The sequence below is a fragment of the Podarcis liolepis genome, assembly GCF_965112155.1.
Source record: "Podarcis liolepis genome assembly, chromosome: 4".
NCBI lineage: Eukaryota > Metazoa > Chordata > Lepidosauria > Squamata > Lacertidae > Podarcis > Podarcis liolepis.
Window position 1 is genome coordinate 55,875,985 of NC_139558.1, and position 20,985 is coordinate 55,896,969.

The window sequence follows — 20,985 nt, forward strand, 5'->3', positions numbered from 1 at the left end:
CCAAATTATAACAATAACAATTAATTCCCTAAGACAACAGCTATAATTAATGATTTCCATTCAGGATTTTATAATATATAAATTTATAAAGCTTCAAGTGAGGAACTCAAACTATTATCTTTATTCTGCCCTTAATGGTGGCATACGAGGGGTTTTGCCAGGCAAAGTGCTTTTGCACTCAGCGCCTCTCTACCTCCCACATTCCATGCCAGACCCAAAGCCAGGTACCAAAACGAATTGCAAGTGAAGCCCATTCCCCCCCTCCCCCGTCCCTGCGGGGAATTTGCAAGGATGATTTACCCTCTGCCATCTTTTTCACTCGTTGATGATCCCCCGCTGTCATTGGGGCTGCCTCCATTAAGGCAGGTGGGACCGGAAGCCTTCTGCAAACTTATTTCTGAGAATAATTAATTTTCTTCATTTAAAATTATATTTTCTTCTATTTTCAATATACCTCATTTTTATAACATGCTCACAGACATGCACACATGCACAAAGACACCCTTGAGAAGTTGTACTTGCTATTATTAGATTTCTTCTCAGTGCATCACCACAAGATCTCCAGGTGGGTTACAGCAATGCCAAAACACAATATTACAATCAGCTAAAACAATTTACAATCAAAAGAACCTAAAAACATCTTTTTCAGGTGTCAAAGGCTAGGGTTACGAGATATGTATTCAGCAAATAACTAAAGCTATATGATGAAAGTGCCAGAGCAGCTTGATGGGGAGGTAATTCCAAACATTAGGGGCTGCACAGAGTTTTCCCTTTTGCAGACTGCCATCACCCTGACCTTCTAAGGGTGATGGAGCTTCCAACAGATCTCTCATCACTGATCTTAACACCCAAGAGGGTCTGTATGGAAGGCTGTCTTTCAAATACGTAGCTAGCTATACTCATATACGAACTGCTTTTTGAAAAACATCTCAATTACCCCTTTGCGTATGGCCTCACCAACCTCTCCAGTAGTGAACAATGGGCAGTGGGGTTGAACCACTCACCTGAACTCTCTCTGGCTGAGTCGCTGCAGAACACCAGGGGGAGAGGAAGAGAAGGGAGGCAGGCAGGCGAGGTCAGCATGGTGCAAACACACCAGCGGTGCCAATCCAGTGCTCTGGCCTGTCTCTAGGCCAACCTTACTGCTGCCTCCACCTCTTTGGGTCAGTATGCAGCAGCAACTCAGTTGGAAGGAGGTAAAATGAGCAGCACAGCCCCACTATGTTCTCTGCTGCTGCCCTGTATAGAGAAATGGAATCCATAGAAGTGTTTTCAGAACTGTGAGCTATGATTTTTGACAAAAATAACTTGGGGATATATTATACTATGATTATCAGCACATGCTCACTTTGGGAGAAAAGATGGCTAAGGAGCTAAGATAACAGAACTCAAATTACATTTTTTTAAAAAAATGCTAGAACATTCTACTTATACTTCCAAATTGTTTTTTATCTTCCAAAGCTATGATTCTTTTTGCCATTCATTGGTGATATCCGTTGTCATAGATTTTCTTCATCTTTTGTGTTCCAGATGTGAACTACTTTCCACATGAAATGCCTAAGCTATTACAGCAGTGTAATATAAATGGAAAAGTCATTTGTTTCTAATAATACAAAGCTTTTAGAAGCAAATTATATTGGGATTTTTCTGTGGGCCTTTCTCAGTCCAAGAAATGTGCCACTTTGGGTGACTGTATTTCTTGAAGTTTTCATTATGTTAAAGAAATCATTTTAACATAATATATTTGGAGTGTAGTTCAGTAATTCTAACTTGCTGTCCATTTTAAGAAGCCAGTATCTGAGCAACACAGTCACACTTTACTTGCATTTCTGCAAACATCGCTATATTGCTTATGCAACCCTAGCACAAATGCTTTGCTTTTTAATACTGAATGCAGTATTAATAGGACATAAATGCACATATGTGGAGTGATAATTGGTTCTCTTCCTAGGGAGCCTATTGGTTGTGCCAGAATTGGAAAATTTTAGACATCATGCCTGCACTATTTATAGAATGGGGCATCTAGTGGTAGATTTGATTCTGCAAGAGGGTCCTGAAGTCTAAAGAAAGCAGGGGAGGTTATGTGATGTCCTGCAGCCTTGTGGGTGGTTTAACATATTGTTAATGCTGCTAAAGGATGTTATGTATGCATACTATTATGCCTAGCCGCAGCCACTGACTTCCGCCAAATTAGAATTTAATCCAATTTGATGTATTTCTTTCACAGCAGCCTCCTGCACAATATGTTAAGAGCCTCAGGCTTGCACTGAGGTGAACAGAGGAAGGTGAATTGGATTAGGTTTCAAATGCCAGTTGCTCTCAATATTTAAAGGGCATTTATGTCTTTTATTTATTTTTACATTTATCATAACTATATAACAGTGATTTCCTCACATCTTAAAAACAGCTAATACTACCTCAGATTGATGACTTTTTAAAAGGAAATAAAAGCTAGAAGCAGTGATAGTGACCGAGGACGCAAAAAAATATACTGTACTTTTTGCTGGATATATCAGTCTGAAACAATTTTGTTGAATGTTTTCCTATGGTTGATGGAACATGCATTCAGTAAATCTAACTGAATCAATGTCAGTTCCTAATTGAAGTGAACTTGACCTGCAACCAAGCCAATGAGGTTTACCCAATGTCAGTAGGTCTGCCTTCTGCTTCCTGTAGGACAGCCCTGCAGTTGACAGGAAATGCAATAGAGTATGCCACATAACATAATTTGCCTTGAATCCCAACTTGGAAGAAAGACAGAATAATAATAATATTAATAATAATTGGAGTGCATCTTTATCTTCAAGGTCTGAAGGAAGTTGCTCCTACTCAGCATTATGGGTTATATTTCATGATAGTCCTACTCAGAGAAGACCCACAGAAGTTAATTGACATAACTAACTTAAGTTCATCAATTTCAATGGATCTGCTTTGAGTAGGAGTTAGTTGAATACAACCCTGCAGTTTTTTTAAAAAAAGAATTTTTAAAAAAGAAACCAGCTTCCTGTACTCAGTGGAAGTCCTTCACGGCTGTAATTCAGCATACAGATTTACTTCTATTTGACGGACAAGTTTTAGGTCCGTCCATCCATCCATATTTTGTTCCATAGATTCCAGATGGAGCACATAAACTGCTTTTCTACAAGGGAGCAAATCATACTAAGGTTATCTAGAGGGTTAAGCAATAGTGTGGGCAGGAGGTGACACAGATTATAGACCAATTTAGACCGGGTTTTCAAATTCAGTTGGACTTAACTATTTCCCCAGCTCCTTCCCCCAGTGCATGTTGTCTGCCATAATCGTTTGCTCTCGAGAGACCTCCATACTGTGCTAGTATTGTCCATTGCTGTCATTTTGAGTATAATAAGCATGCAGTGGGGGAGCCAACAATAAGTAGGCAATGGATAGCAAGGGACAGCAGGTAGGTCAGCTCATTTAAAACTGTCATATGAGCAGGTGTAACTCCTGCCTTGAGGGCAGATAGAGCTCTGATGCTCAATTAGACTCAATGCTGCTATTCTTGTGCTTTAAATATGAGAACTTGGGTTTTTTAATGGGACTTTATATAATGCATGTATTTTTTTTCTTGAAGCTATATTCTGCATCTTGTGTTACAGTTTTTTTCAATTATCTATTGTACCAATAATGATGATGTTATTTAACTAACAGCATCCTAAACTAAAAACTGTTTCAATTAGTGCCTTCATTATTATCAGTGTTCATTGCTTCAAGCCTAGCACAGCACTCTAGTTGCAAGAGTGCATAAATTCAAAGCTTAATTATATTGTTAAAACAGCAATTAAAATGTACTGGCATGACATTGTCAATTAAAGCCATATTCATAAACATCACAATAAAAATATGCCCTACAGCTGTGATAATCAGCAACAGGCAGGATTCTGTGGCTAGGACAGTCTTAAAATAATTTTGTGAAGTATAGATCACAAAAGAATAGTGTCCATTTTCTGCAGGAACTGAGGGTATCCGTTTGCAAAAGGGTAATTTATAATTTCTTCCATTGACCCATATAATACTTGAGCACAAGAACTCCTTCACAATATCAACCATTTTTATTATTAGCCATTTCATTTCTAGAAACACATGTCATAGATCAGCAAGTAGAAACAGATTTCTTATATATATATTTTTTGCGTAGGAATGCAAAACATAGATACAGTGGTACCTCGGGTTACATACGCTTCAGGTTACAGACTCCGCTAACCCAGAAATAATACCTCGGGTTAAGAACTTTGCTTCAGGATGAGAACAGAAATCGCGCAGCAGTGGCGCAGCAGCAGCAGGAGGCCCCATTAGCTAAAGTGGTGCTTCAGGTTAAGAACAGTTTCAGGTTAAAAACGGCCCTCCGGAACGAATTAAGTACGTAACCAGAGGTACCACTGTACAAGAGTTAGGGAGAGCCTTGCATCTGGCACCACTGGGATATATGTGTGAAGCTCCTGCATAATGAGAAGATGAGAAGAGTACCTGTAAACACGAAAGGGGTGTGTGTAGTAGGCCATGTCCAACTATGAATCCACGCCATGTACTCAAATGTACGGAAATATTTCACCCCTTTCACAATGTATGCATGTGGTCAGCAGAATCCTGGTATTCACAACTGCAGTATGAAGCGTGAATTGACCCTAATTTGTGGTGCCACAAATATACACATCTGAATAGTGAACTGGATGGAAATGATCCGAACATTTATGTGGATCAATTCCTTTTCCAGAAATCAAGCTGTTCAGGCTGAAGTCCTGTAACACTTACTTGGGATCAAGTCCCACTGAACTTGAGGCTTACTTCTGGGTAGGCATGCATGCGGTTGCACTGCCTGCCTGGAGAAAGCTGAGAGCAAACTGGAGTGCATTTGGCAAGAACACACCTGAAGCAACAGTCTTCTCTGCATCACAAAGAGTCTTCAAAACTATAGTTCAAGGGTCACCTGGAAAGCAAGTATTTGGAAGCAGTTTCCCTTCTCTTTGCAGAGTGTGCTGGGCTTATTAGAATCAAAGTACAATTATAGTTAAGGCATGTGACTGACTCTGGTGCTCTGAAACCTGCCTGCTGCATTGCCAAGCTGCCTTCGAACTTCTATGCTGTGGCTGTACATTTATGAATATGGCCTTAATTTCCTTCTCTTTTGTTTTCCTCATTAATCTTTGCATTTTGTGCATTGTTCAGCAGGTTTGCTGGTGCTGTCTGTATTTTTTTTTTAATCTGATGTTTACAAACTGTTTCTGTTAACTACCACAGGTTTACACCCTATGAGTGGTATAACCCCCACCCGTGCAACCCTGACTCAGATGTGGTGGAAAACAATTTTACTTTACTTAATAGTTTCTGGTTTGGAGTTGGAGCTCTCATGCAGCAAGGTACACCGGTTACACCTCATTACTGCACACATCCCACAGTCTGCTCAAGAGCTTCTGTGCTGGTAAACTCCACCATTTGTAGCTCTAGCATATACTGTAAAACCTGATCTAGACAAGAGACATGCCACAACATTGTATATATTAACAATTAAAAAGGGGGTCCGGGGAAGAAATTAAAACTTTTAAAATCCAAAGTAAATCTACTGAAGGAAAGCATGCAATAAAATGCAAAGTTTGTTTTTTATATCACACGGTTGTACTTTGATAGGCAAAATCTAAGGAGCAAGATGGCTTTGGTGTTGTTTTCACTGAAAGTAGTAATCTATATGAATCAAACTACAGAAGAAAATAATTTTCAATTAGACTTCATGCCATTATAAAACACTGATAAGGCAAGGTGGTTTGATTTTTTTAAGGGCCACAATACATTTTGTGGGAATCATTATTTCATGAGCATTTGTCAAACTTCTATTGCTTAAAAATCCCCAAACTTAATTAATCACTTTTCTGCAGGTCTTTATGGTTTTGCCTCTTGTAAATGCATCCAGCCTTTGACACCCACAACGTCCTAACAGCTGTTGATTCTGGAAACTGCACAGAGATGCTCATTTTACAATGAAAGGAAATGAGGTGCTATAGACGTGAAGAATCAGCGGTGCATATACTAACCATGTGTGTATATGATGTGTTCATTCTGAGGCTCCCATTAATAAGCTTTTGCCTCTATGTGAGGTGCGTGTTCAGAATATATGTTTAATCATTGTGAACCCCCTCAAAAAACCAGACACTGAGAAAATCATGAGAATAGTGAAATATTTTAATAAAGGCATGCAAGTGAAAACACCCCTAGACCCACTCAAAGAACAATTAATGTGAGGAATAACAAATTGGGGTTGAGTAGAAATCAAACATCACAATTTCATAAGCCTGATTTTCTAACACCAGTGGGAATTTGGCCATTGATTTTGTTCCCTGTAGTATATTAGGCATTTATTGGGCTAAGTGGGAAGGTGGACAGATGTCAAGCACAGAATAGAATGGATTCTATCCAAGATGAATTGCAAAATCAGCTTCTTGTCCCAGTTTGTCAGTAAAACACAGACTAAGGTTTTACAGTATTGGACAGGTCTATAGTTGTGAATGCTTTGTGTGTGCAAGTGCCCAAATACGTTGTGTTCTGAATGGCCTTCCATTTTTGGAGTTTACCATCATCCACAGCAAACTGTGGGATGCCGTGCCTACTAGTTACCACTACCTTGGGTACATGACAGTCAGCCCCAACCAGACTCTGCTTGTCTTTGAAGAAGCTTTAAAAGCAAAAAACCAAAATTGTAAGTTGAAGCAAATGTTTCCATGTACAAACTTGTGGTACGTGTGGACTGTAAGTGCACCATCATTAACATGTAGAGTCTGAACAAGAGATGAATGGTTGCTAACCTCTGCATCTATTGTTATGCTCTTTCTTGTTAACAGAAGCTGCTTGTTGTGCTTGATTGGAAGCCACTGGTTTATTACATTTTAAAATGTGATGATCAGACTTTCTCTTTTCTACAGAGCGTGAGCAAAGTCTGGATCAGGATTGGCTGTCATGTCTGCCATAAAAAGGCACTAGAGAGTCTTCAGCAAGTATTGTCTGACTCTGGTTCTTAATAATAGCATTATTTTCTCACACCTCTTATTTAAGTTCTCTATACAAATACAGCATATTTTCTTTGAAAGGTTATCAAAATACTTGACAAATTAATTGATGATGTATAGAAAGCTGCACAGGTCATGGCTCCCACCTTACTAGCCTATTTAATGACAGTGAAAATCCTCTGAAATGAGTACATCGTGCTGCTTTGAAGAGCAATATCTTATGAATGAAATAAGGCTAAGGCTGCAGTCCCATGTCCATTTATCTCCCTAAACTCAATGACACTCTTCTTTTAGACACATATAGTATTTTAGTGTCATAACACAAGCCTGTGCTTGGTAACAAAATTGCAATAATAATAGCAATAGCAATAATAATAAAAGAATAAAAAAAGAACTCCATAGGGCTTACGCAAGAAAAAAACCAACCCATGAATGTGATCAGGTTGTTAAGCATATTCTGAATCTTAGGTCCCCTGAAGAAAACCTTCTGATCCAGCAATTTTCTGTATGTGCCACAACTCTGATGCACATATAGAACTCCTAATTCACAGGTGTTTTAGCTCATGCACTTCACTGGGATGAATGGGGCAACAATAAAGCTCTACACTTACAGGTCTGCTCCCCTCAAAAAGATTACTAGGGGAAATTGCACATAGAAGAGCTACATGTGTGCATCAGAGCTTGCATGAGGATCTGGACTGAGGCAAAAGACAGCAATGATTTCTCTTGAATATCTTGTAAAAAGATCGGTATGCTACCCAAGTAGGTCTAAAGGTGTTCATTCTTTAGCTGTGCTGAATCAGCAATCAAAATTTATAAGTCATCATGGTCCTGTGAGCCAACTGCTTGCCTTCAGCTTCTTACTTGCTTAAGGCAGTTGCTGATGGTGTCCACTGACACTTTACAAGCTCAGCAATTTTCAACCTAACCAAATCTAAAAGAGATAAAATGCAGACTTTCTGTTTTCACTCAAGCAACTGAGTTTCCTTATGATAGCAAATCAGAGGAGAGAAAGAGACATTAGAATTAGCTAGAGGTTGAAACCTTTCAAAACTTCCCAGTGTTTTATTGTGGAACACCTATCTAGGAAGCCAATTTTCTAGATTATTCTTCCAAGTTGCAATGGTTTCTGAAATGTAGGTAGCCATTATTACCATCTATATTCATTAAAATGTGGCATTACATCAGTGTCTACATAATTTATATTCCTTTGCTGAGCTTTTAGTAAATAATGTTTTCATGAAGAACTGAATCAGCACTCTTTGCAGCTGCCTCTTGCGCTGGTTTAGATCAGCTGCAGATCAAATCTAAGGGCATCACCCCTGGAAGAGTTGGTGTGTGTAAAAATAAATTGTATTGTTGGAGTGCCAGGAAAAGAATTATAGTGGAGATAAAGATACTGGTTTTAAAAATAGCATTTCTGAGATTAATAGGAAGCTTTGGCTGCAATCCTACATCTACTCACTGGAAGGTAAGTCATGTTAAATTCAGGAAGGACTTGCTTCTGAGTAACGAGGAGTACAGTCCCATTAAACAGACACTATCCAGCTCTTACTGTAGACAACTAGTGACCCTGGGCTGAGATGATCATTCATATCCAAAACAAAACAAACAAATCCATTTAGTTCAGTGGTACTGGGTTGAGTATTGCACTTTAGTTGCATATCTGCACTGGGTGCACACATGGAAGATGGCCTCTATGTGCAGATCTTTGCTGGATCAGGCTGTTAATTTTTAAGCAGCTCTGCATGTGCCAGCTCTGGATGTCCCAATCCAAAACCCAAGCAATATGTCAGATTACCAATCTCATTTACAAAGAAACGTGTGTTTGGCAAGTATTCCCCATAAAATGGAAGTTATCGTTCCATGTATGTACATAGAATACAACACAAAATGAAAGAATAGAATCAGAGGCACCCACTTAACTCTAAGTAACTGGAGCAAATTCCCATCAATTACGCTCAAAATGCCTACATCAACATGCTTGGAGCCTTGACTCATTCTTAGCACAGACATATTGATATAAAGAGAATTTTTATTTTTCAGCTATCATTTGGAAAATGATGGTCCTTTTTCAGCCATACAGTTTATAAACTAATAAATTTGCCAAGGCCATCGATCTTTTGTATTCATCTCACATAATGGTCTTAGAAGGCACAGCACTTCAGTGCCAAAAAATGTTTGCTGAACAAATTGTATCAAGTGTTTAGTATCCAGCTCAAAATTTGACCACATGCTGATGTATGCTTTAGTCCAATAAGCATTTAAGCATGTACTTTGACTCAACTGTAAATTCAGTAGGAGCAGAGACTTGCAGTTGAAGAGAAGATACACAAATGTGATTTCCCAGCTGAAACTAAACAGATGAGCATACAGACCCTGCCCGGTTCCTTGTTCTCTCCCTTGTTGCTACATCCCCCTCCTATACCTGGTGAAAATTAGCAAAGCTCTCTACTGGCTGGTTCCCAAAATGGGGAGCCACACTAGATGCGATGTTAACTGTGTTGATGAACTTGGTGTGCTCAGTTTCTATTATGCAAATACAGGGTCAACCCAAACATGAGGAGAAATGAGACAACTGTTTTGGGCTGCGGTCATAGGGAAGCAGTGAACTGTCCCAATCCCAAGTGCCCCCAACTCATCTCATTATTGGCCAGTGGTCCTGCTGCCGCTGCTGCCAACACCGCTAGATGCCTGTCTGCCCCCTAACAAGATAAGGGTCTCAGCCAACCACTCCACAGTGGGGAAAAGCATTGGAAAAACATTAAGTAACTTAAAAGCATCTTTTGAAAAGTTTCTAAGTTTAAACAGCCACTTTTGACCCTCCCACATAGTGAGGCACTGAGCCAGGGGGCAGGAGGAAAGAGGGAGGCAGATAAACCTCCCTCTAGTGATAATGCTGCTAATGCATTTTTCGGAGAAGAACACAGGGGGAAGAAGACATGTAAAGCGCAGGAAGAAGAGCACCATTGCTGCTGCTGCAAAGAGGAGGATGGGAGGGTGAGAAGAGGTGGCGTGGCAGCAATATTTCTGCCTGCTTCAGGTGGCACAATCCCTTGTTCCAGCCCTGTATAATAGCTGCTACAAGGAAGCCTGAGCCCACCTTGCACCCATGAGGTGGGAAAGTTTAGCAATGTGTGCGAGTGTGAGCTTTTCTTGAAAGGTAATTAACTTCATGTCTACGTTTTGCCCAGAGGCTGAAGGGCACTTTGTTAATTTTCCCTGGATAAAGCAGGAATAGGAAGGGGAAGCAAGCAAGTACGCGAAAGGGAAAGGGAATGTGCAGGAGAGGGCCATGCAAACATCTTGAATCAGTATTTGATTTGCTAATATGCTTGTCTGTCAGCTCAGCCATGAAGAATAGACTGACTTCATGGTGCTTGAGGAAAATTTTTAATAATATTTCTGTCTTCCATGCATTGAAAGGCTATGCAGGGCAAATAGGGCTGATTCTGACATAACAGTTTACCTGGCAGTGATGTTGAAGTGGTCCTGTGAGAATTTGTTAATTCTGAAGGGTCTAGATGTCAGCAGGCTCTCTAAAAATGGTTATATATATTTAATAGGATCACTTCATAAAGTCATCCAATGAGCACCAAATATTAAGTTGGAACCATTTTTACTGGGGCAGGGATGGTAAAATGGGTTCAAATTAATGCAATAAACATATAGATAGAACTAAATCTTTAATGTGGGGAAAGAATTTTACTTTCAACAATGAAATAACATGAAAATTATCCATTTACTGTCCTAAGCTTGCTGCATCTTGTGTTGCTTCATCGCAGTTGTCCATTATGGCTTAGGGTTCTCACTTTTAACTGTCCCTAACTGTATATTTAAAAGACAATTTATGTGTTTCCCCCCTTTTTCCTCTTACCCATTAAAGCTCTGTAGCTGTTACTAAAGTAAACCTATTCCTCCATGTGATTTCGTGGTACCAAGCCATTACTGAGGTGGAAGGAAAACAATTCACATTAATATAAGTTCCCTGTTCCTAACCACATTTATTACAGTAAGGTCAATGAAACTTACATCTGAGTAAGTGTGTTCAGCATCACAGCCCAATTATGTTACTGGGAACAGCAATTTAGATATATTATTAATGACAAAGAATTTTGGGGGTTGAATTTGGAATTCAGACCCAAGGACATCCATGTGTTTATCATTTAGCATTCATACTTCTTTTTCAAAGTATGTTTCCTTGTTTAGTGTTAACTCTGTATGTCTGCGATTATTACATCAAATCATTGTAGTCTGTTGTTCATACTTTTAGCATGTTCCTAAACGTAAGTCCGTAGAACTAGTTTGACATTTATTTCACCCTATTGTAATACAAATGTTTTGATGGTGTTATATAGGATCTGAGCTCATGCCAAAAGCTCTTTCCACCAGAATAGTTGGAGGAATATGGTGGTTTTTCACCTTGATCATAATCTCATCCTACACTGCTAATTTGGCCGCCTTCTTGACTGTTGAGAGAATGGAATCCCCCATTGATTCTGCAGATGATCTGGCAAAGCAAACTAAGATAGAATACGGAGCTGTTAGAGATGGCTCAACTATGACCTTCTTTAAGGTAAGGTGGTGTTTGCATTATCAGGTGACAATTTTTCTTGAACTAGATGGTAAATGTGAATGGAGAAATCAAATGAACCTGAGATATTCAGGTCGGAATAGCTGCGGGAAACTGTGTGTGACCTGCACTGTTCCATTGCCGAACTCAAAGATCTTTGCTCAAAGCCATACTGCTCAGTCTGCAAAGGAACCCTCCATGGCACAAGCAGCCCAAAATAGATTGGAGCCACCAGTAAGCCCTTCAGAACTCCAGCTCAGCATTTGGGAAACAGCCAAAACTTACAGCAGTAAAAGACAAATTGGGGGAAATGTGGCCAGTCAGTCTACAGAATCCCAAGTGATATATCACCAGTTGCCTTTACTTTGTGTTATTGGCAGAATTACACACAATATCATATTGGCACTTATGTTGGGATAATTTGGACCAACTCTGGCAGTTATCTATCTGAAATAGTTGGAAAGATGTACCACAGCTAAGGAAATATAAACAAAATTACATAATTATATAATTTCAAAACTATGTTATATAGATATAAACCAAATATATTTTACACCTGGAGTATCAATGGTAATGAGGTAATAGTAGCAGCCCTTCCCACATTTCTTGGGAGGGGGCTTCCAAGAGGAGATCTGCCAGAATTTTATGGTACCTGGGACACATGCCCAGGGACCATTGGTTTGCACCTTTAACTCATAAAATAAATCACGTCTTCAATTCTAACACATTTTATTCTGGAATAATCACATTAAATTTAATTTAGTTCACAGGGGCAGCTCTCAGTTTATTAGTTTCATACTCTGAGCCTGATTATGCCAACAAGCTATGAATATGGCAGAGCTTTATAAACAGCAGTTGGTAATCTCAGGGAGGAAACACCTGAGCAGATGCAGGTAATTATAGTTATCCACATCCCCACTGTGGGATCTAAGCATGGTGCACAGAGTCAAAGCTAACCTTTAAGAAGCTATCACTGTAAAGACGCTGTGACAGATTGACAAAGCTATGGGAATTTGGAAAGGAATGTGCTCCTGCTATCTCTGCTGTTTTCTGCGAACAGATTTCTATGGTTGCCATCATGACTTTATAAATGGCTGCTTTCAGTTACTGACCACACATTTACAAGTTCATGGTGAAACTGTGGGGTTGGGGTTCACAACCTTTATATTCTTGACTCTTCTAAAAACTAGCAATATCTAAGTGTACTAACACAGCTGCAAAAGTACAGTTAATGTCAAACTTCCTTGATACCCTTATTCATAAATAAAGCCTTCCTTGCTGCTTGGAAATGAGATTAATAAACTAACTGCATTAGTATTTAGTACTTTCTATTGTTATTCTGTTGGTGTTCTCCATAAAAGCGTCAAAATAAATAGAATTAAAGAATAGCTGTATTTTTAAACCATTTCCCCATTTTTTTCCTTATGAGAAATATGTACATTTCTCCTATATCATTTATAAACATGTTTTTGCTAAGATGGCTCTGGAAGCTACAGCCGAATTTTTTTTTTAATACTGTGCACACTTATAAATCATGCAACACAGAGAAGCTGAAATGCCACTATACAAGAAGGGCATTGCCCCTCAGAAGCCCATACCAGGAAAGAGTTGTAGCAAAGCTTTCAGGGCATGACAAATATTGGAAGTGCCCTGAGATGGTGTCAGGCTTGGGCTGGCAGGCAATGAGGAGAGGGAGGAAGAGGGGGAGGCTGAAGTGCTGGAGCCAAGGCTGTAGGAAAGAAATCCTCACCCTTCCTCAGATCCAACACGTCTGGATGGAGAGGCAGGAATCCCAGCTCTCCTATGCTCAGGAGAGGAGAGCCTCATGGAAGCTGCAGAGGACACCCAACAGATGCTAGGAGTAGATGAACAGGAGTCGGAAGAGTGCAGCCTTGTCACTTAAGACCTGGTCATGTCTCACAGGTGAGAACAGATTCACCCAGCCAGATACAATGTGGACTGTGATGCATGCAAAAAGCCTGTACATTTGTGTGGCAGCGAAATGCCAACACAAACAACCAGGCCACTAAGGGAGAAAGGCAAACACTTGCAATGTCAGTCAGTCAAATTTATTTGCTAAAAACCACTGGTCATAACAAAACATGCAATTGATTTAAAGTTAATTTCCAGAAATTGCCATATGCCTGATGGCCACATGAATCACTTCTAAGTTGTGCTTCAGTGCTAGTGATGCTTTAAGTCATTCTCTCTCTCTCTCTCTCTGCCCTTGTTTGCTTCTAAACACAGAATCATAATTCCTTTTTGTTACCGAATTGTTGTGAGGTAGATTTTATTGGTTTTACTGAACTGTAGCACTGTCTTAATTTTGTATATTATTTTATATGTCACCTAGAGAAATATTTTAATTAGGTGATTAATCAATTGAATTAATTAATAAATTACTTATTTCACAATACTGCTGTAAGGATAAATACTGTAATCTGGCACACTGAAACCAGTGTTGCTAATTAATTACAGATTTGCGTTGCCAGAATGTGTGTGTCTTTCCAGATTACAGTTATGTGGAAATTTATGTTGCCCTACAGTAAAATATGGGTTATACAAGTGTTTGCGATGGTATTCAATGCGTACAAAATAACCTTGACATTTAAGTCAAAAACAATGTTTTGTTTAAAATAGCATACTAGAAGAGACATAGTAAAAGTTCAAATACTGAAAAGTCTAAGGTTAAGTTTCTGCTTAAAGATAAGGTAACATCTCACTGCCTTGGGGCCATCCCAGAAGATTATATTTACAGAGACATCCTGTCTCGCAAAGTATTGGCTACACCCATCCATGAATATAAAGACTCTGTAATGGGATTCAACTCTTGTTTGGTGAAGGCAATAGGGACTTTATTCACAAGCTGTTTCCTTAAAGATTTATGGGAGAGGATCCTTTTAACATGATGGAAATGTACTGGTTTCTATGCAAGACTAGAAATATAAGCATCACCATGTAAGATCCTGGTACCATCCAAAGTGATATTCATATTCTGTATGCAAATCTCAACTTCTTAAGTATTTTTTTAAAAAAACCTCAGGTGTTTTCCAGCAAACAGAGATGATTTGAATAGCAGATATCACTAGCAAAAGAACATATCCCAGTCAGTGATGGAAGAACAAGGCTGGGACTATAATGTTCTTTATGGATAAAAGAAAACACAGTTGTGTTTTGGGCTCTATAAATTTAAAAATTGAACCTGTATTTTGAATATTCAGTAATTAAACAGTTCACCTGCAATTTTATAATGGAGACCAGGGGCCTTGGTTATCCTGAGCACTCATTTAAGTTCCTGTATTCTTTTTTATTAGTTTGCCTTTATATTTTTGTTTGAAGCTAACAAACTGTCTTTCTTTATCAGACTGGACTATTTTTAAGAACAATACAGTACATTCTATCACAGCTGAGCAAGAGCACAGCTCTTTTCCTATAGAACACCTGGCAGTAATTGTTCTGTACTGTCCATCAGTTTTCCATTGTAGGTCTCACTGGGTCACAAACAGACCACAGGCCTCTATGGTATTTTGTGACAAATGGTGTTAAAAGAAGCCATGTGCTCATTATATTAGCTGTTGGAAATTTGTAAAAGTGCTGACCCATAAGACTACATTCAGCAGAATATATCTGAATGGAAAAGATTCCCAATTCTCAAAGGATTCTCCTACACTCAACAACTAGAGCTGATGCCAACCAGCAATGTGAGGGGTTTTTTAAAAAATAGTGTGTGAATAGGACCTATTTCTGACGCTTGTGACTTCTATTCTTAGAAATCCAAAATATCAACTTATGAGAAAATGTGGGCATTCATGAGCAGCAGGCAGCAGACAGCGCTGGTAAAGAACAATGACGAGGGAATCCAGCGTGTGCTCACCACCGACTACGCTCTGCTGATGGAATCAACCAGCATAGAATACGTCACTCAGAGGAACTGTAATCTCACCCAGATTGGAGGGCTCATTGATTCCAAAGGTTATGGTGTAGGAACTCCCATTGGTAAGAAGTGTATGAATATCAGTGGTGATTGCTAGACTGAGATAGGTAAATTAAAATCCTTTTTATCTGACAGATTCACTGCTTTGCAAGAGCTCTGGTAGGTCGAAAGAGTTCCAATGTTTTTCACAAATATATCCAAATAAGCCCCACAAGCTATTATTTTATATTCTTTTATATCCTCTTCTCATTTTAATAATGAGAAAAAACAAAGAGGCACTCTAAATTGCTGGAACTTTCCTCCTGTAGAGGTTCACCTAAACCCCAGGCGTCAACAGCAGCAAGATCAATTGCACTGACCTGGTAGTTTCCAGCATTTCCTGCCCTATTTCCCTACCAGCTATTTTTGCTTCCTCGGTTGTGCTTGCCTTCTTTAAGGCACCAAGGTGAGCTACTAGGGCAGCCAGGCTGGGGCCTTTTTCATCGGAAGAAGTTAAAGATGGAGGTGGGTACTTTGAGGGGGACAGTTGCCCTTTCCTTTCCCCTTCTGTACTTTGAAAACATGCCTGGCACTCGCCAGATAATTGTTCCTCAGTTTCCTTGGTCCTAAAGAGGAAAAAGTAGATTTCATGTCAAGTGCAGGCCTCTCCTTGCAACATCTAGCAGCTTATTCTTCTCCAGATTCACAATATGCAGGCTGCTCTCAGAAAAAGCAAGAGTAAAGCCAGGCACAAGGCCACTTAGGGAAAGCCCAGCAAGGCCCCAGTCATCTGGGTACATTGGACCACACCTAGCACAACAATGGCATGTTTCGCATGAAAGGGAGTAATTATACTGGATGTCTAGGGGAGCCCCCTGGGCAATGTTCTCCACACATGTAGAGCTACAACCTTAATATGACTAATAAATACTTTCAATAATTTCAGTAAATTTGAACAATTGTGTCAGTTCATCATTCCAGTTTAATGCTGCTGATTTTTAATATTAGGATTCTAGATTAGCCTTTAGGACTAGGTTTATCCAAGTTCTCTTAATTTGTAAAGTATTGTTGCATTTTGACTAATGTTTCAGACTGTATTTTAATTTCTTTCATGACAGCAGTCGTCAACCACTGTCCCCAGGAGAAAATGCAAAGGTTCCAAGATAATGATTGATGCACTGTAAAGATTTCAGGGCAGTGATAAAGATTCTATGCTTCAAGCCCAAAACAATGAAGGAATAAATTAGAACAGATGGTAGCTCCTTAGGGAGAACGTATGCATCAGAAATACAGCTGGGGGATGTAGTTATAAGAGGTTTCTTATATGATTAATATGAATTTAAAGAAAGATTTGGGAAGATATGTATGTGTTTATGGTGAAATCAATAATCTCAATGCCATCCACACAATTGAAACAAACAAAAAAGTTAAAATATTTCACAAGCTACAATGCTCGCAAAGTCAACAAACTCAAATGTTTTCTTGCATTATTGCTCTGCGGTGTTGTTGAACTGCCAACAACAAAAAACAAATGCACAAGATGACTGATGGGAAAGTCAAGTTTCTCCAGGATTTACAGACATCTGACAACTTTGTCAGCCTTGCCACTAACAGGTGGTGTTGGTTATAGGAAGGGATAGAAAAGTTTATTTTGTCCAAATATTAGGAAAATATTCTTTTACATAGATGGAACGGTTAGAAAACCAAAACTCCAAGGTACTTTCTAAATTACTAATATACATGTTTCAGGATTGAACTCTTAACACTGAGAACTTTATCTGTGATTGAGGCGTGATCAGTGCTGGATAAATTAAAGGTTCAGGTGTCTGGCTGTAATATTACTTTCCGTTTGGATAAAGAGCAGTGTTATCCAAAGAACAGAAAATTGGATCTCAGGTCAAAGTCCTACTAAGCCATGGGATCAATGGCTGAACAAAGAAATCACCAAGATTCAAAAAGACTAAAAAGAACTATTGCCCATTCCGTGTGGTATAACAAGCAATATGAATAACCAGCATAAGTAACATTGTTACAAAGTCCAGTTCTGGATGCCTTGAATACACATTGTATATTTTAGTGCTCTTGATCATGTCAACTTAGTACTGCTACTACTGCTATACAAAGAGCTGGATCAGACTGGTAACTCTACTTTTGCCCGTGCTCTTGCCTGAATGTCATATTCAAACCTTCTTGTTTTGCTTCCCTCCCACCCTGGCCCAGGCTCTCCTTACAGAGACAAAATCACTATTGCCATTCTCCAGCTACAAGAGGAAGGAAAGCTGCACATGATGAAGGAGAAGTGGTGGCGAGGCAATGGTTGCCCTGAGGAGGACAGCAAAGAAGCCAGTGCCCTTGGTGTGGAGAACATTGGGGGCATCTTCATAGTGCTTGCAGCAGGACTTGTTCTTTCTGTGTTTGTAGCTATTGGAGAATTTATTTACAAATCGAGGAAAAACAGTGACATCGAACAGGTAGGTCGAGTTTGAGTGGGTCTGTGTGGTACAAAAATGTGTTCGTGTGTGGTTTGAGATTGGGAGACTGAACCCCAAAACTGCTCCCTCTCCATAGATTCCAAAAGTCTATCTTTGTATACAGGGTCATTTGCCAGCAGCAGCTGTCAAGGTTATGTTGTGACCTGGCAATACAGTACTTGCCGAGAGTCTATCTCGGCCTCTTTCTGCATAACTGCTTCGTTACAAGGTAGAATGCAGTGCTTAAGCTACCTACCTAAGAAGCAGGTCAAGACCCAGGTTAGGTTTTTGCAGGCTTTGGCATTTCAGTGCAAGAGCTCCCATGGGAATCTCAGCTTTAGAATAGGCTCTGTGAGTCAGACTCCTCCACTAACAGTCTGCCAGACTTTCTGGCACTGCCTTGTGTACATTTGTTAATGAGGAGAGGGAAGTACCAAGGGCTCCATCCAATTTTTGATACTTGGCAAAACTGTGCAGAACTTTTTGGCACAGTTAATATTGCGCACAGTTGTTGTTTTATTGTAGGAAATCAAGCATAGGCTGGCTTGGAAGGAAATAAGGCAGAAATATCTAGCTCTGGATGTAGCCTTGCTGTATTTCCAGCTATGTACCAGTTGATTTGGGACATCCTATAATGACACCAAAGCAGATGATCGAGAGCTAAATTCCCAACACCAGTACAAGAGAACAGTGCCTTGGCACCTGCTACTGAAACAGAGAGGTTACAACGTCTCTATGAGGTTCAGAGGTGTTGCTGACATGCCCATCATAAAAGCTGACAGAGTGGCTTCAATTCATTACTTCTGGAAAAGCCGTGGCCGATCCTGAGATTATAGCATGGGTGTTTCCTTTGCTATGCAGCAACAGAGAGCTTTCCAGCTCTGCTCGAATAATGCAGGAGGCTGCTGCAGCCACTGTGGCTTGAGGCTCTGCGTGTCTGAACCACTAAGGATAGGATCAGCCTGCTATTTTGAAATCTCTATTTATAATCCTAGCTTTGGAACATTTTTACCTTAAAATTAGCAAATAATGCATGGCGAGTTGCCTGATAGATGGTTGCTTTGTTATTAGAGCAACTATATAATACAGTAAAGGTCAGTTGCTTCTATGCAAATCCTGTTAAAATGACTGGGGACTGCACAAGAGCAGTGTTTGCTGGGTGGCATATGTTTTCTACAGTCTTGAAGCCAGTAAGAAACAACGCATTCATTTCAGTGAAACTGATAAATTCCTACTATGTACAGATCAGCATTCTGTGCATCACAAGAGGAGAATTCTGACATAATACATATCATATTTATGTAAAATCATCTCACTGTACGGCAGAAACTTGTAAAGAGCAGGGGTGGATGAGCAGTTGCCCCTATTTTGTTTATCATTACCGTTATGCAGGTTGGTAGGTTCTGCCCTGTCTACTGTAATGTCTGCCTTAAAATTTACCTTGAAAAATTAAGAAAATTAATGTTAGCATAACTTTCTTCTTTGTTTTCATTATGAGATTATGTGCAAATGTTAATGGTCATCAGGATTCCTTTTTGCGCTCTGATTTAATCAATGTACACAGGGTTAATCTTATCAAGATTCCTTTTTGCATGGTGTCAGCAGAAATTTTGGGGGGTGGAAGTACAAGCTGGATACGGCAACAAACTCTCTGCATATGCAGAAGTTTGAGAAGTCAGAGAATCAAACCCAGAAAAAGGGTGGATCGGTAACACATCACTGCCGCTCTTTTAAAAAGTTCAGGTAACTCAGAAACCCCAAATCTCAGAAGAAATCTCATATGCATCCCTGGTGAATGGTAATATGGGTATTATTCTGCTCTTCTATCATTAGTCAGTGAAAGAATTAAGAGAACTGTGAAGGATAAACCATTCATACAGATTGCTTGGTTCTTGAAAATATGAACATTTAATAATGTAAAGTACAAATATACATGATCTTCAAAGGTTAACTTATGGCACCTCCAGACTGCCACTATTTTGCGGCAGGAATTCAAGCACACACTGGAAGTTTAGGTTTGTTTAATGAAGCGTGGATTAAAGGGCTCTTTCACCCTAGCACAACAAATCCATTTTTAAATGACTTTTTGCTGTTTGGAAAGATATAGGGAAATACAGTGAAAAGTATGGAAGGAACAAACAGGAAGACATACAAACACCCTACAAGCAAATCAGGATAAATGCTCAGTAAAGACAATATATAATCAATCCTCCACATAAGCTTTGTGCAAGAAAATCTTGATGAATGCTCAATAAACAGGTTGTCTGGAGGGGCCATTAATTTTTCGTCTTTTTGACAGTTTTCATTTCCCATTTCCTATAGTTTTGGTATCATTCTTATTTTAAACTTTCTTGTTGGTTTGCTTAACCATTATTATCTTTATTTTTCTTTTTTCCATCTTTTCCTTTCTGCATGCGAAAAGGCCTTTTGTTTCTTTTATGGACTGCAGTGCAAGCAAACGCATCCATCCAACTCCACTTCTGGGACGACCTTATCTACGGAGTTAGACTGTGGCAAATTAATTCGGGAGGAACGAGGGATTCGAACACAACCCTCAATTCATACTGTATAGTTACAGTAAAGCAAAGGTGTGTGCACCTAAGGCATACCTCTTCAACAATGTACATTAGCAGGAAACCATATTTTGGCTGGAATCCAAAGAAGAACATGGTGGGTTGTATTCAACACAGCACTAAGCTAAGTCAGCACAAGGATTTCTTCTTCCACAATAGAACTTTCTCTCCCTCTCCTCCCCACAGCCAACCTCTAAATCTCTTCTGGGTTTCCCCAAAAAACCTCTGAAGCAGATTTGAGGGCAGAATGTAGGGAAGGGGGGGAACCCCCTTGACTCTTGCTAATCCTTCTGCCAGCATAACTATTCAGTTGAATACTACCCACTGTGTTAAAGTCAGTTCTGGGCTAGAGTTTCTTATAGTAGCCCCACGTGTCAAATAGCAAATGGCTTTTGAAAGTGAGAGGACTTTCAAAAGCAGGTTGTGGTATGTTATCAGGAGC

At 39.5% G+C, this 20,985-nt stretch overlaps 1 protein-coding gene across 6 annotated transcripts in view; it reads left to right on the top strand.

Annotated features, from left to right (window-relative positions):
* GRIK1 (glutamate ionotropic receptor kainate type subunit 1) overlaps nucleotides 1-20,985 on the top strand; it is a 152,374-nt gene that overhangs the window by 125,926 nt on the left and 5,463 nt on the right. For 4 of the 6 annotated variants that reach the window (XM_083500336.1, XM_083500339.1, XM_083500338.1 and 1 more), the window contains 4 exons: nucleotides 5,257-5,375; nucleotides 11,372-11,589; nucleotides 15,357-15,582; nucleotides 17,720-17,970. In XM_083500336.1, coding sequence (XP_083356462.1) covers nucleotides 5,257-5,375; nucleotides 11,372-11,589; nucleotides 15,357-15,582; nucleotides 17,720-17,970 — 814 coding nt within the window. Of the gene's footprint in view, nucleotides 1-5,256; nucleotides 5,376-11,371; nucleotides 11,590-15,356; nucleotides 15,583-17,719; nucleotides 17,971-20,392; nucleotides 20,559-20,985 lie in introns of all 6 variants that reach the window. The other 2 variants (XM_083500337.1, XM_083500340.1) reach the window with 1 other exon arrangement.